We start from the raw sequence: 16,287 nt of genomic DNA on the forward strand, positions 1-16,287 counted from the left end.
GTCAATTTATTTCAGAACAGAAAGTGACAAATTGACAGACTGATATCATTCGCAATGCTGAATAAACCATAAAATCCAATGTGATCTCAAATGTATAAAGTTTTAGAATAATAATATAATTCCCTATGTTTCGGACGAGCAAAATGAAATTATTTGTTCGTAGAAAATTTGTACTTGTCAATTTTGGTTAGCAAAATCAACAGTTTCCAGGTGAGTTTGTATTATTGGTTACCTACACGATCTTACGCTGCATTATTTAATTTGAATCATCTAACTGCTTACTCGTGTCGGCAGCAGGTGGGGTCGGCATGGCGGAAGATGATGCAGGGGCGAAGTGCAAACAGCGCTTCAAAGGGATTGAAAATTTTCTCCGCAAAGTAGCCTACAACTTAGGTAACGATTCACTTTTAAACTATAAAAAATTGTACAATTAACCACAGAAGAAAATTAAGCAACACATTGCTAAATTTCACTTAATTCTGATCCTCATGCGAACAGCCCACACTTTTAAAAATGTTATGATAATAGAATAAAAACATAACTAAGTGTATTTTTGTGCAGGGAATTCCCCATCTCAAACGGAAGTCAAAATCATATCATGCATACCAATCGACGTGACGGATCTGCAACAGAAAATTATACATCTAGAGAGGCAGTTGGAGGTAGCAACGAGTTGCAAGAAGCAGGTGATGTGCGTGCAGCACGCCACCTGCGGGTACACACCGCCCGCCTGCCACGACTCGCACGGCGGCGACGACACGTGCCCCGCCAGCAAGAAGTCCGCCGTCTCCTTCGCCTGCGCGGAGCCGTGCGGCCAGTACAGCAGCCCCTGCGAGCCGGCGCCCAGGTGCTGTTCGGCCACGAAACGGAAACTATTCAAAAAGAAGAAAAAAAGTGTGGTCTGCTACTACGCCCAGACGACAGCCAGTCCGTTCTCTAACTACGAAAGACTTTCCGCCAAACAAGAAACCCAAAATACTGATACCAGTTTGAATCGGCCGTTCATCAGCACCGACATCATTCGCAAGCAGTACCAGGACGAGCGGTACCTGGAGGAGTTGGCGGGCAGCAGCCAGGTGTCGGCGCCGGTGTGCCGCGACGCGGGCGCCGCCTCGCCCACCGCGCGAGCCTCCGACGTCTGCTCCTGCTGCCACGGCCGCTTCCTCGACCTCGACCAGGACATGGAGTCTTACCACCTCTTGAGCCCGACCTCCGCTCATACTATGCCGCAACCTGTCGACCACAGCGTCTATTACGACTCCAGCTTCTATGATATGATCCCAGTAAAGGAAAAACCTGACAAAATAAAAAAAGAAAGCGAAAGAGCTATGAGGCGGGAGGCAAAAGCCCAATTAGATGCTACGTATTGGTCGAAAAGTTACAAGCCCCACCCTGCCCGTAACCCGTTAATCATGAACTGCATTTTACCGCCTCCTTCTCGTTACATGAGAGAACCGCACATTAGATATCCAAAAAGGAGGGATCGCCCCATACCTCGGACATGGTGTAAAAACAACTTTTCTAGAAATACATTAGTAGAATGCGGAGACACGTACATAAAGCAACCCGCGGTGGAGAAGCGCCGACCCAAGACTATTCTATTGAAAAATGCAGAGTGCACCACCTTCAATGTAAACGATTCGGAATGTCAGACAGAATCCTCTAAGAGTATTCAACAACCAGAAGCTACTGCACCTGAAGAGCCCCTACAAAATAAAACTGAGGTAACCTTAAACCAAATCAAAAACATTCTCCAATCCGTTCTGACACAAGTTAAAACTAACAACCTGGTTAAAAATCAGCCTGAAGAAAGGAATACAAAGGATGCAAATGTACAAAACGAAGCCCTGAATAACAGTCAAGACCCCTCGCGTATCCTGAACAGCTACACGTACAGCCCCTTTACAATAAATCCCTACATGGCCGCTTGTTCACCGGCCAAGCCGCCCGCGGAATGCCCCGTGCCTATGATGCACCAGTCTATGAGCATGCCACCGCAAGGCACAAGTTTGCCGCTTTCACATATCCAGAACTATCCATTATTCATTCATCGTACTTCGGCGAAGCAACCGCCATGTTCGAGCTGCTGCCACCCTGCACTCCGAAGAAATAAACCAGCACAACCGAAGCAAACCTCTACCAGCGAATTGCCACGAGGAGATCTCCGCAGCAAGGAAACTGAGAGCCTGATCAAGGAAATATACAAATCGGTTGCTCTGAGCATAAACGCCCCCACAAACGAAACGTCCCACAGCGATTACGACGATCACAAACCAACGCCACCAAAGGACGGTGCTATAAATGAATCGGGTGAGCCTGTGGTATCGAATCTAGTGACACTGAGCCGTCAAGTGGGATCGAGTGCCCAAAAAATTCACACGAAACAAACGGCGGTTAGCACCGCGAACCCGAGCAGGGAGACGTCGAGCACGTTGTCTGCGATCTCCAAGCCCTCGGGCGACCAGCGCTCGGCGAAGCACTTCAACCTCGCGTGCTTGCGCAATCGCAAAGGGCACGAACCCGACGTGCAAGAATCTGATACCGCCACCACCAGCCAAGGACATACACTGAAATCTTGTATCATAGAAGAAACTTTAAGCGAAGAAGAAGGCGAGGAAGACGACGAATCAGCCTCCGAGAGCGAAGAAGACAGTGAGGAGACCATCGCGCCTGCTTCGAAATCAACGAAGGTTAATATCAAAGCTATTAAACAGACGTAGTGTTTAGGTATCAGCACAGCATATTAATTTTTTCATACTTGAACGAGATGGACGGATGACCTGGATGTAAGCTGGATGCGAGCTGCTTCCAACCGAAGCAATTGAAGGTCTACGGGGAGGCCTACGGCCAACAGTGGACGTCCTACGGCTGAGATGATGATGATGAATAGTTTTTCGATAAAAATTACAAGGTAGGTTTATTGCAAATTCCCATAATTACTTAATTGTTACAGGGATCTGGGAAAAAAGGTCTTTTGAGCAAGATGTTCGGGTCCGTATTCAAGAAGAGACGAAAGAAGGAGCAGGAGGAGTACGCCCCGAGCATATCCGCGGACGACACAGAGACCAGCGACTCCGACGACTACCAGACCGTCTACAGCGAGCCAGCAGAGAAGCCGTCCAAGCACGTCCGGTACGCGCCCACACAAAAGGAGACTTCAAAATATGAAGATTACCACAAAAGGTATGGGGGCCGTCAACCGCAATACCATCAGAATACAGACCAGGCTCCCGCTGCCGCGCGGCGCGCGAGACCCCCCGGCATTTACTTCCAGAACTTCGAGATGAGACCCACTTTATTCGATTCATCTCGACCGGAATACTCCCAACATGGTCAAGATTACACGAGTGCCCAAAGCGAAGGAAGGGACACGGGGTCGCTTCCTACGACGAGAAATGTTGGAATAAAGTTGAGCAAGCAAGCGAAGTGGATGAAGAAGGAGTTTAAGTGTGGGCCGGCGTGGAAGGAGCTGGCGGAGAGCTGACTGTGCTCGTCTTGTGAACGTTGTTTTCCCAGAATACTAATAAACTGCAGTCCCACTTGCTGCGGGCGATGCCTTAATTTATCTTTTTTTTTCTCAAGCTTTTATTTAGTTTCCCCTGTCCCGATGTTTGTCATCAAATCTTGCAAATTCAATTTGATCTACTTCCCGGTTACCGATTGAGCTGAAATTTGCATACATGTGTAAATCGCGTGACAATACAATAATCTGGTAGTGACATCCTGTTAATCCGGCCAGGATCGTCTCCGCAGGACAGAACTCTTCAACGGTTAATGGCATCGACTTGAAACGTTTCGTGTGCTCTGCCTACCCCATTTGGAAATACAGGCGTGATGTTTGTGTGTAAATGTATGAAAAAAATATGTGCTCTTTCTAACCGATTTCAAAAAAGGAGGAGGTTATCAATTCGTATGTATTTTTTTTATGTTTGTTGCCTCAGAACTCCGTATTTATGAACAGATTTGATTTTTTTTTGCGTTCGTCTAGGAATGCTTTCAATTAGGTCCCATAAGCACCAAATCTGATGGTCTGATCTGATGTTGGAAGGAAATTGGGGAACTCTTCAAATGTTTTTTTTTATGTTGTAGGGACACCTATGGTAAGTTTGATATGTTTAGTAGTAACTCGTGCATTTGCTTTTGAAAATCATCATTTGGTGAAGTGAAACTGATGATGAAGACCACAGTTGATCATCGGAGTTACTACTCAATAACAAGTTTTTGTTTTATTCGACTGGATGGCAAACGAGCAAGTGGGTCTCCTCTCCTGGTAGTAAGAGATCACCACCGCCCATAAACATCTGCAACACCAGGGTATATCACGGGTTGAATTTCAATTACTTTAACACAGTTGCTAAGCAACTTATGCTCCTGGTAATGCATATGGTGAAATGGAACGGGTGGTGAAGCACCAGGACTCCTCAATAATGAAAATATCTGCATCGGAAAAAGCAATGTTTTGTAAAAGGTGACTAGCAGTTGACATTAAACTATTGCATCTTAGATTATTTACACTAAAAAGCCTAAAAAAAAATTAACAAAAAATTTAACCGACTACAAAAAACCACGAAAATAATTTTCTACCAGTCTGTAGCCGGTGCCTCAGCACGAGCCAGCAGGGCCCATGATTGAAGCCCAATATATTATGTAGTGCGTAGGTAAAGTAGGCGACTATAGGTCCACTCCTGCTGGCTCGTGCTGCGTGCTGAGGCACCGACTTCGGAGTAGTAGAAAATTATTTTCGTGGTTTTTTGTAGTCGGTTCAATTTTTTGTTGTAATTTTTATTTTCATTTCTCCTCACATTATCGATACATTTTCTGCATAAGCAACAGCAACTTTACGGAATTATTTTTTATATTCCTAAAACTAACTTGTTGTACTTACCTAATAAAAATTTGAGTTTTCTCATAAATTCATTTATTTAGAAAAAAACACTTTATGACCAAGTAACATGGTGGCTTTTAATTTAATTCTTATGATGACTTGAGATCTGTCTTCGTATCTTCCTTTTCTTTCCGCAAATAGCGAAGGTCGTCTATCACGAACCTGTAAGCAATAAGCATGCCACTTTTATAACAAGCTTTTATTTAACTTGCAATGTATGTATGTACAGTCGAGTTTATAAACTTGTGAACAAAATTTTGATCAAAAAAATCTGAACACGACTCTATTGTTAACAGCGTAAAAGCGTGATCAGAATGTTAAAATATTTTTGATAAAATTTTTGCTGACAAGTCTATGAGAACTCGACTGTACATATTATGTGCGGGTCAAATCTTGCAATTGAATTTAACCCACTTCCAGTGGTCGGATTGACTTGAAATTTGGCATACTTAAGTAAATCTGGTGACATAACAATAATCTGGCAGTGAAATCTTGGTGGTATGGCCAGGATCGTCTCTGCAGCACGGAATTCCTCATCGGTAAATGGCATCGACTTGAAATTTGGTATGGAAATGTAGTATGACAATGCAAGTACAGTCAGCAAAAAGAGCTTGTATTAAAAATTTCATTTTTAGCAAAAACTTATTAATTTACTAGCTGTTGCCCGCAAAAACTAACATAAGGCTGCGGCTCCACTAAGAGGTAGACGAGCTGAGCGGAGAGGAGACGTGTAGGGATCGACCGATACACGTCTCCGCTCCGTCTCTGCCTCAGTGGAACGGCAGCCTAAGTCATGCCTGCATCACAGGGACATCACTAATAGTCGGTGGTTTTGAACGTAACTGTGATTCCAACCGACACCACCGATAGTGTCGGCTGGTTAACAACTTTCAAATTTCGTGGCAATGTATGGTCGGCAGTAAAAAAAATGCAAAAAAATACACTTAGTATTTTTAACCTTTATTTTCTATAAATAAAAAAAGGACTCTAAAAATGTTTTAAGGGTTAGAATAGATTATTAAAATTTGTTCCGTGCATTTTGCTGTCAATCTTTGACGTCTGCATATATATCCATTTTAAATAACTTAAAGACCTTTCCACACTGACTGAGGTCTTGATAAACTATAACGAGTATTTGACTTTACAGATTATTTTGCATGACAGTTAAATTGGCAGTCATTGAGAAATTTTTATTCAGCATGTATTATTTTTCGAATGCGAAATGAGTAAGTATTAAGGCTTTATGACGTATTTAGAATATACACCTCTTTTAGTATACTTATGTACAGTTTACCGCAGTATAATTGAGTGTAAAAACAAAAATAAATAAACGTTAGTATTCAAATATTCGAATTTATTTCTTTATTTTGCTACCCTTACCGAGTGCCAAGAAATTCGAACGTTGAAACCGATGTTCAGTGATATCGAATGAAATGAACGGTCACGTACCGGTAGAATAGCAGCGGCAGCGGCGCGGTGGCGAGGTGCCAGAGCGCGTGCGCGTCCCAGCCGGCGCGCGGCGCGCAGTCCAACAGCTCGAGCGCCAGCGCCGCCGCCGACCAGCCCGCGAACGCCAGCAGCCGCGCCGCGTGCCGCCGCCCGCGCGCCAGCGACAGCCCCGCCCACAAAGACCACAGGACCCCGCCCAAGCACCCTGCAAACCAGGCTTAGCTACCGGAGGGCTAGACGGGGCAGTGCCCCGGGGCCCCCAAGATCAGGGCCTCCCAACCAGACATTCCACCCAGTTGGACGGTTGGTATTTTTTTTCTCAAACGACAACTTGGTTGGTTGATTAATAATAGATGTTCCTGACCCACAAGTCCCGGAGTCGAACTTACAAACTATAAATGACAAATCTGGAGTCTACTCTGGAGTACGTCGAATTCAGAACACGACGAATACGGAACAAACGATTTTATACCGGGTGTGGCCTGTAATACGAGCAAAAAATTAAAACATAGATCGTCCTCGTCAATCTGAACGTTAGTTCATCGACTCTTAAAAATAATGGAGTCTTTTAATTTTCCTTTTTTTCATACAAATTAAATACTGCTATAAATGTACGCCATCCTAGAACACAACTGACATCGCCTGTCACGCTACAAACATCAAGCATTTTGCGTTACATTGCTTCTTCGGATATACTTAAAAGTGTAATAAAATTAAAAAAAAAAACTAATTATTTTTAAATGTCGCGGAACTAATGTTGTTCAGTTTGACGAGTATGATCTATGTTTAAATTATTTGCTCATATTACAGGCCACACCCGGTATAGTTTAGTTGGGGCCCTAGTTTATTTTTTGCTCCAGGGCCTTTGGTTATCTAGCTACGCCACTGCTGCAAACACTAACGTGGAGTCTTTGCTTCTGCCCGTGATGTGCGAGGGTGTGTTTTTCATGTCATAAACCAATAGAAACGCTCACGGTTCTGGCGGAAACAGCTAAGCAGAGCGACGCTAGGTAATAAAGAGTGACGTACCCGTGGTCCAACTAATCTGTCCAACCCGGAAATATTATATATCTCACAAGTAACCGATAATTAACTAACAATATAAACATTAGTTTTAACTGACCTCCAGTAGTAGGTGTGGCTCTCGTCATTACCACCTACCCGCTTTAAGGTGCGACCAAACCGCTGCTTAAATAAAAAACGGTGACGGCACGGAATCGCAGTGACGCACCGTTTTTTTTTTGCATGCTTTCCACACCGCTGCTTAAAATACCGAAACGGTGCGGAATCGCAATGACCGGCCATAAACGACAAGACTTTTTTTCGGTAAAGTCCTGACGTTTACGGCACGTCACTGCGATTCCGTATTTAAAGCAGCGGTGTGGAGAGCATGCGATAAAAAACGGTGCGCATACGGTGCGTCACTGCGATTCCGTGCCGTCACCGTTTTTTAAGCAGCGGTTTGGTCGCACCTTTAGTTCATAGATTTTTGTCCACCATGTTTGTGTGGTACCCTCTCTTATCTAGATTTAAGTAAAATTAATATTGCTTAATATATATTGCTTATAAATATTGCTTATAAGTGATTTTGTAAATCTTTTGAGAAAGTAAATATCTTAAACCATAAACCATTATATTTATTTATATAAATATTATTTTTTAATGCTAAAATAGGTAGGTTAGGTTAGTTAGGTAACTTCAGTTGCCCGCAGGGCAAAATACACAGAAAGAGGAGCTCGGCCCTTGGGCGGAGCTCCAACAAACAAACTATAGTTGGACCACGGGTCGGGAGGGAAATGTGAAAGCGCAGCCTTAGACCTCTCTACCAACTCTTTAGCGTAGCTTGTAGCCATGGGAACGTCTCCTGAGTTACTCGTTAAAAGTACCTATGATTTTATGGAGTACCTACAAATCCACTAGAAGTAAGGATTTGTGACAGTTTTAAGGCAGTTCCTTCGGCTCTCATCTCCTAAGGCTAATAGTATACATTGCAAACATTTTTCTACAGCAAAAGGTTGCCAGAACTTAAATACACAGCTCTGTTCATAGAAGTGCGATAATCTCACCACAAACGACGTTGACAGTCATGTTAAACGAGTAGTCGATCCTCCCGGAGTAGAGGTAGCGCACGTGCGTCGCGTAGTAGCACACCATGAACACCAGCAACGCCAGCGGGAACTGCTTGCGCCGCCCGTGGAACACCCTGCAACAGCGGTAGGTAGCTGTGTGGAGACTGCGGACAATCAAGGTCTCTAGCCACTACACCGTATCGTATCATGATCATGACCATAACAGAAGCGTGTCAGGCAAAAATTATAATCATCATGATCATCATCATCATGTCAGCCGAAAGACGTCCACTGCTGGACATAGGCCTCCCCCAAGGCTCTCCACTCAGACCGGTATTGTGCTTTCCGCATCCACCGCGATCCCGCGATCTTAACCAAGTCGTCGCTCCATCTTGTTGGAGGCCTACCGACAGCTCGTCTCCCGGTCCACGGACGCCATTCGAGAACCTTCTGGCCCCATCGGCCATCAGTCCTGCGAGCAATGTGCCCCGCCCACTGCCACTTTAGTTTCTCAATTCTTCGGGCTATGTAAAAATTAAAATAATAATAATTTATTTCCTTTAAAAAATGACACACGTATACATAAAAGAGATGTCTGGCGGACCCCAAACTAGCCTGAGCCTCTATCTTGGGGTCCTTTAGTACATTTCGAGATACAATCATACTTGTGGCGAAGCGTTCATAGAACCCTTTTCCCATCGGCTTGCCCAATATTTACAGATGAAAGTGATACTTACTTCGGCTTTACCACGGCAATATTTGACGCCATGCCACTGCTAGGTACATACATCTATAATATAAAGTGAACCGCCAGAACGGGACAAAAAAACGAGACAGAGCAGGATGGCGCTCTACAACACCATTTTGACACGTTTCTTCCAAACAACGCATTATTTCTCTGGAATTTTAAAGCAATTCAATTTTTTGACCTTGGGAATAGCGAAAAACTTGAGAAAATATGATATTGGGTGTGTAAATTTTGTATATTAAGCAAAATAAAATCACAAGTTCTAATTTCGAGCCAAAAACGAGCGATCTATTATCTATGCCAGTGTTGCCATTCAGGGAAAAAGAAATCTATTCATTATCCTGCATTGCAGTCTGTAAAGCTCTTTACCCATTCATTGCCGCGCGCCAGATTACGCTGGGCTTAGAGTCGTGAAATTTGGTATGTAGATAGCTGGATGTCTAAAATAACACATAGGCTACTTTTATTCCAATATTTCCACGGGATAGTTGTTTTTACCATAACACCTCAATGAAGATTACGATATAAATTTTTTCCCACACAAATTTTGTAAAATCCCGGAATTTCAATTGTAACTACCAGATCGAATAGTTTACGCGTGCGAAGCCGCGGGTAAACTCTAGTTATATTATAAGAAAAGACAAATAGAACATGGAAATTAGTATGTATGCGTGCATGCGAGTCTGCGCGTGTGTGTGTGTTGTGAGACTGTGCGTGTGCGTGCGAGTGTGTGTATGTGTGTTTGTGAGATTGTGTATAGATGGGCACAGGAATTAGCAAGAAAGAAGGGCCTCCGTTTTTTTATATGAAATAGTAGATTGATAACCAAGGGTGGAAAGTGACCCATTTCACCTGAGGTATTTCTGGCGCTCGAACGAAGTGAGAGCGCCAATAGTTCGAGGGGAAATGGGTAATTTCACCCGAGTTAGAGACTCTACTTTTCATTTCGACTGTGAGGAAAGTAAAAAACTACAAAAAATTAGAATAATAATAAATTGAATTTACTTATATCCAACCTAGGAGCTTATACACAAAAGTACACGTTGAACGCCGAACGAAGAAGTTTGACCTTTATTACTTATTTATATATTCCATCTCTTTCTTTCATATTTCACGAATAACTTCCATCTTTTTCTTAACCTAACTAAAGAAAGAGATGGAATATGTTCGTGACGTAATAAAGATCAAATTTCTTGTTTCAAACGGATGTTCGTCGTTCAACCTCCAGTATTGTATATAAACTCCTTGGTCACGACATGCATCTAGATGGCCATGCCGAAACGAGAAAAAAAGTGTCATTGACGTAACTCAATTATCTTCGACTCCGGGCTAAACGAAAAATTAAAAAAAAAATTACTTTGCACCCTAGCGATGAAAACGCAATTTTCCACCCGGCTATCTACCCATGAAAATTAAACTTTCCGAACAGGAGAGATGAAAATATAATCTTTGTATTGAAAATTATGAGACTATGCCCACTAGCATACATGTTGTAGTCCGTGTCGCGTTACATTCCGTGTCTAATACGTTCCTATTATTACGGTCATATGGATATGGTTCAGTGGGTAGAGACCTTTAATCGCAAACGCAACGGCTGCGTTCAGAATGCCGCGTAAGACCGTGTTGCACGACATGGCTACTGTGACCGTTGAAAATGGACTCGCCGGAAGACCAGCGCTGACTGCGGTGACTGCGCTGAGCCGGGACCATTTCGTACACACACAAGAATTTAAATAACTAATCGAGAAAGTTTTAATATTGGAGAATTATATAACTTACAATTTAAAAAAAATCTAAAATAAATACTAAAATATAGATTTTATGTTATATTGTACTTCATATTATTTTACCCTTTTAAGATTACTTGTATTTGACGTGTGTGTGTGTGTGTGTGTGTGTGTGTGTGTGTGTGTGTGTGTGTGTGTGTGTGTGTGTGTGTGTGTGTATTTCGTATAAACTTTTTTCATTCATTTCATGTGCCCCAAAATTGTCACCCCCCTATATGACCTCCTCCCTCCGGAAATCCCTCGCCCTGTCAATTTAAATTTCCTCCTTGCGATAGCGCACACTCCTCTTATAACTGTATTATGTAAATTTATAAAAATTAACTAACTATTTTTGTAGGTAGTTTAACAAGATTTATGTTTGTGTTGTCTTATTCTAGATTCTCATCCGAGTACCGCACCGCCGAAGCTACCGTACAACGGCTAACCGATAGTGTCTTTTCCAACCTCGACATTGGCGTAGGTAATCATCGATAGTATCGATGGAGCTATACCTTCAGGAATTGAATTGAATGAGGGCTATCGTTTTTTTGTCTCACTAGATGGCGCACTGTTGCGTGAGGTTTTTAAATATGGCTTTCAAAGTCTGTTATTACGGGCGTGAAAACAAAGTTTAGATTAAAATCATATTTAATACACCTTAAAACCGTACCATAAAAATATCGAGCATGCCACAGTGTTCCATAGTCCCCGTTGTGTTCGGAAAAAAAGGAGGACAAAGGTTTCCGAAAGACAAAACTGTCTCAAAACACAGACATTCATTGCCCCGGAACGCATATTTGCCATAATTAATTTCAGCTATTGCAAAATATTCACAAAATTATTCTAATTATAAATAAACCCGCGTAGCTCACCCAAAAACTATGAGATTTGACATTTCGGAGACCTCACGCTACACTAGCGCCTCTAGTGGCGAATTCATACGCGATAGCCCTCATTGAATCATTCATTTCATGTCTTATTATTATTTGTGTAAATAATAGAATTTTTCACGATACTAACCTAACAATGGCGGCGGCGAGCAGCGCCATGACCATAGACAACGCACATGCATAGTCCATAAACTCAGTAAACTCGGTGTCCCTGCTGTGGAAAATAATTGACCACGTCCAAGCATTCTCGCAGACCTAGAAGAAATAAACATGTTCTCATATTTTATCTATTTATACAAGATATGCAAAGTCCTGACTGACTGACATAACATTGCACAGCACAAACCGCTGAAGCTAAAGACACGAAATTTGGCTTGGCACACATGTCTTGAGTGTCATAGAATTACACAACCGACGACGGGATTTTTCGATATTCCCACGGGATATGGAATAAATGAAATTTATATTTTCGCTTCAAAGTAGCCCTATCTCCGTAACTACTTGTATAATTATTAGTGACCTCAAATTTGTCGTGCAAGTAGGTAATACTAATTATATACTGCTGATAATATAACTACCCTGCAGCAATTATGTTGTCACGGCTACCTACGCCCGATGATACAGAATGTCTCGCAAGTCGCAAAGAAAAGGCCCAAGTGTGGCAGCAGATAAGTACCTACTGCAAATGCATTTATGCAGAATATATAACTCAAATAAACACATAAATAAATTTTTAAAATGCCTTACAACAGCAAATGCATGCCAGAATATCAGCAGTGGTGTGTTCTTAACAGAGAACTGCGTTGTCATTTTGTAATGCATGTATACATGGGCAGCCAAGTTCAGCAGTGACGCGAAGGTAGAGGCTGGCTCTTGCACGCCGACCAATCTAGCAAATGGCCACTGCAAACATGTAAGGCAAAATTAATTCACACACAATTTCAAAGAATACTCGCACATTTAGAATGAAACTGAAGCGATTCGAAATGTTCTCATTTTAAAACTCAATCATGTTTTGTTTAATACAAAGTTTATTTTGGAAATGTGAATATTTCGAATTGTTTCGTTTCATTCTAAAGGTGCGCATGTCGGCGGCCGATCGTATACCATGAAATGGCGCCATTTCATAATATGCCTAAAAGTTGGCCAGGCATATCACGATGTGCCTGAGAAACAATACGGCAGATCGATTAGAGCAACGCATTTTTCTACATTCCTAGCTCTATACCGGGCACATCGTGATATGCCGAAAGTAGTTAGTATGAATTGTGACCACAACGCACTAGCCGAGCGAGCGAAGCTAAATAAAAAGGAAAAAAAATATTTTATTTTTCACCCTTAAAATTGCTAGGTACTTGTACTCTTCAAATACCTTCTCAATAAAAAAAATGTGGTGGTCCGTTTTTTAATCCAGTTAAAAAGGTAGCAGACTGGTTTGACACATTCCTGATGTAAATCAATGCATGTCATGTGAAATATTAAATGATATTATAACAGATAACTCACGTCTTAATTCGAGTTTAGCTCGACTGTTTCAGACTATTTCGTAGCCCTTCTTCTCAGGAGCACGCGACTCGGCGGCTGCCGCAACACGCGCACTACGCGCCACCGCTCTGCTCGCGCGACTGCCCGACAAAACTAACTTAGTTAGAGCAGAGCGGTGGCACGTAGTGCAACAGCCGCCGAGTCGCATGCTCCTGAGAAGAAGGGCTACGAAATAGCCCGAAACAGGTCGAGCTTAACTCAATTTGAGACGTGAGTTATCCGTTACAATACCATTTATTATGAGTGAGTCTCTCGGCATGTCATGTGGTTTAAGTAGGTACATAATATATTCCGCTTAATTAAAAAAAAAACATTAGCAAAACTAACTTTGCCATGAAACTTGGGCACATCATATCCTCTCTCCTGAAACGCATCCACGGTCCGCCACATGCAGTGGTAGCGGCAATCATCCCGGCAACCCCACTGCAGCAGCCTTGTTGGCAAGTCTAGCTGTTTGTATGCTTCTACGGTAAAACTGCCATCTGGGAAGAGAAGCAGGCTAACGCTGTATACATAGAAAAATGAATATGAATATGATGAATAGTCTTTAGCATATGATTAAGTATGTATGGTGAGTGATTTTATTGTGTAACGTATACATTAGTCTCGAAATTATAAAATAATAGGTATATCATGCATGCAAGAATTTTTCATATTATCTGTCCATTATTACATAGACACACGAATTACTGCCATCTTAAGCCTCTAGGTTGGCAACACATCTGCAATCCCCCTGGTGTTGCAAGTGTCTATGGGCGGTGGTGATCTCTTACCATCAGGAGACCCACTTGCTCGTTTGCCATTCAATGGAATAAAAAAAAGCCCGTGCCCAGGGCACGATCTTATAGGAGCCCTGGAAGTCTGTTAAATTGAAATGATAGTTGAAACTTGATTTTTCTTATTATTCATTTCATTTATTTTAGCTAAAAGTAAGAATAAGTGAATAAGAAGGAAAACCAATTAAGAAATAGGATTTTAAATTTCTGTGTGCCCCGAGACCTCGGCCTGTATAAAGACAACCTTGGGTATAGTATATCTGCTTTCCGATTTCTAGCTGCTAAATAGGTTATCTTAAATTGTTGTAATGATTGAGGTTTTAACCTAAAAAGCAATATAAAAGGATTATGAGTTTAGGAAGTGAATGAGTTCTTACCACTTGTACAATTTGTATTCATGCATTTTCTAACGCATGTTTGGTAAAACGGTGAGCGATCGCCATCGCTCGCTAGAACCGATAAAAACTGCTGAAAACCAAGTAAGGTAATAATAAATGCAATCACATTAGTTCTCATTTTGAATTGGTTATCAATGCATCCATTGCATTATTTGGATTATTGTCATCGTTTTTTAAAACCGGCAAAGTTTTTGTATTTCTATTCAAAACAAGTAGGTATTGCTTGTCATAAATTGTCAAAAACAGCTGGTAAGTGTTACTACAAAAAAAATATCTACCAGTTAGAGCGTTTTTTTACTATAACACAAATAGCTTCTTTGTTTTCTTGTGCTTGCGCTGACTGACAGTGACAGTATAGTATACTGAGTATACAGCAAATTCTAATTCTAACCTAAAAAATACTAAACTAAACTAAATTGGTATTTAGCAAATCCAGTCCGAAAAACTTGCAGCATGAAATTAAAAATATAAAACTGCTGTACAATGGTGTTTATATTAAGGATATTGTTTGCCGCCAAAGATATTAAACGACCTCGTAATTATCTTCGTAGTAAATTTTTAGACTCTATAAGACTTCACGTAAAAGGAGGTACAGGAGGCACCGGCCTCCCTAAGTTCGGCGGTCTTGGAGGCCAAGGGGGTTGTGTTTATTGTATCGGTAAAGAGAAATCTAATCTTTTGAGTATCTCGAACAAATATCGCATGAAAACTATTAGCGCCGGCCATGGTGAGGATAGCAGGAAGACTAAAATTGTAGGCAACCCTGGTAAGGACGTTCAACTTGAAGTCCCACTGGGTGTTACAATTTACAGAGAAGATGGAAATTCTATGGGATCCATTGATATAGAAGATCAAACTATAATAGTTGCAAGAGGAGGCCCTGGAGGTAATCCCCAAAATAATTTCCTGGGGCATTTTGGCCAAACATATCACATAAGATTGGATCTTAAACTTATTGCCGACGTAGGACTTGTCGGATTCCCGAACGCGGGAAAGAGCTCGCTTTTAAAAGCCATATCTAGAGCCAAGCCTAGAATAGCAAATTATCCCTTTACAACCATCAAACCAAATAAAGGAATCATACAGTTTGAAGATTTACGGCAGATATCCATAGCAGACCTTCCTGGTCTGATTGAAGGAGCTCACAATAACATAGGGCTGGGGCACAAGTTTCTGAAACATGTAGAGAGGACAAAACTTTTACTATTCATAGCTGATGTCCAGGGCTTCCAACTAAGTCCAAAATACCCACAGAGATCATGCTTAGAAACTGTGCTGCTCCTGAACAGGGAACTGGAACTGTATGACCCTGAATTATTAGAAAAACCAGCCATCTTAGCTGTTAACAAAATGGATTTGGAAGGCGCTCAAGACATATTTGAGGAAGTTAAACATTCATTGAAGAATATAGAAAAAGCAATGGACTCAATACCTAAGGAAATAAGGCCAGAGAAAGGCATAGTGTTTGAAGATGTTGTAGGAATATCTGCTTTGAAAAATGATGATAGTATCCAGGACTTAAAGTTCTTGTTGCGGAAAAGACTGGATGAATATGCAGAGGAAAATAACCCAGATATTGTAGATGCTCGTGACATATTCAAAAGAAATAGGGCAGTCTTAACAGAAAAGGGACCACAGGTCACTTAGAAACTATGTGCCTGTTATTATCTATTTTTAAGAATAAAATATAATCAAACTATGAAAATAACTATGGTTTTATTGTATTAAATTACTGGCTTTATTTAAAGTTATACTAAACTA

The 16,287-nt window shown here is 41.6% G+C and overlaps 3 protein-coding genes across 5 annotated transcripts; 2 read left to right on the top strand and 1 right to left on the bottom strand.

Annotated features, from left to right (window-relative positions):
• Positions 1-6: 6 nt before the first annotated feature.
• LOC141428399 (uncharacterized) lies at positions 7-3,561 on the top strand. 2 transcript variants are annotated; one of them, XM_074088386.1, is made up of 4 exons: positions 7-210; positions 295-393; positions 562-2,690; positions 2,954-3,561. In XM_074088386.1, the coding sequence occupies exons 2-4, from the start codon at positions 309-311 to the stop codon at positions 3,482-3,484; spliced, it is 2,745 nt and encodes a 914-aa protein (XP_073944487.1). In that variant the 5' UTR covers positions 7-210; positions 295-308; the 3' UTR covers positions 3,485-3,561. The 2 variants fall into 2 exon arrangements, with proteins under 2 accessions (XP_073944487.1, XP_073944488.1); XM_074088387.1 differs by having other exon boundaries at positions 298-393.
• Positions 3,562-4,914: 1,353 nt separating this feature from the next.
• Positions 4,915-14,770, bottom strand: PGAP3 (Per1-like protein PGAP3). Of its 2 annotated transcripts, none has more exons than XM_074088400.1 (7): positions 14,506-14,619; positions 13,680-13,857; positions 12,555-12,710; positions 11,938-12,062; positions 8,401-8,537; positions 6,335-6,539; positions 4,915-5,047 (listed from the first exon to the last, which is right to left on the bottom strand). In XM_074088400.1, the coding sequence occupies exons 1-7, from the start codon at positions 14,529-14,531 to the stop codon at positions 4,975-4,977; spliced, it is 900 nt and encodes a 299-aa protein (XP_073944501.1). In that variant the 5' UTR covers positions 14,532-14,619; the 3' UTR covers positions 4,915-4,974. The 2 variants fall into 2 exon arrangements, with proteins under 2 accessions (XP_073944501.1, XP_073944500.1); XM_074088399.1 differs by having other exon boundaries at positions 4,918-5,047; positions 13,680-13,834; positions 14,506-14,770.
• Positions 14,771-14,868: 98 nt separating this feature from the next.
• LOC141428408 (GTP-binding protein 10 homolog) lies at positions 14,869-16,236 on the top strand. Its single transcript, XM_074088397.1, has one exon. It carries the CDS (start codon positions 15,010-15,012, stop codon positions 16,171-16,173), a length of 1,164 nt encoding a protein of 387 aa, XP_073944498.1. The 5' UTR covers positions 14,869-15,009; the 3' UTR covers positions 16,174-16,236.
• The last annotated feature ends 51 nt before the right edge of the window (positions 16,237-16,287 follow it).

This window comes from Choristoneura fumiferana, chromosome 5 (assembly GCF_025370935.1).
Source record: "Choristoneura fumiferana chromosome 5, NRCan_CFum_1, whole genome shotgun sequence".
Lineage (NCBI taxonomy): Eukaryota > Metazoa > Arthropoda > Insecta > Lepidoptera > Tortricidae > Choristoneura > Choristoneura fumiferana.

Coding starts and splice junctions, on each gene's coding strand:
- LOC141428408 (XM_074088397.1), top strand. CDS start 15,010: ATGGTGTTTATATTAAGGATATTGTTTGCCGCCAAAGATATTAAACGA.
- LOC141428399 (XM_074088386.1), top strand. CDS start 309: ATGGCGGAAGATGATGCAGGGGCGAAGTGCAAACAGCGCTTCAAAGGG. Junction 394..561: donor CAAAGTAGCCTACAACTTAG/GTAACGATTCAC, acceptor ATTTTTGTGCAG/GGAATTCCCCATCTCAAACG. Junction 2,691..2,953: donor CTGCTTCGAAATCAACGAAG/GTTAATATCAAA, acceptor TAATTGTTACAG/GGATCTGGGAAAAAAGGTCT.
- PGAP3 (XM_074088399.1), bottom strand. CDS start 14,644: ATGAGAACTAATGTGATTGCATTTATTATTACCTTACTTGGTTTTCAG. Junction 12,711..13,679: donor TGCCCAAGTTTCATGGCAAA/GTTAGTTTTGCT, acceptor ACATGTTTGCAG/TGGCCATTTGCTAGATTGGT. Junction 6,540..8,400: donor GACTGTCAACGTCGTTTGTG/GTGAGATTATCG, acceptor CCTGGTTTGCAG/GGTGCTTGGGCGGGGTCCTG.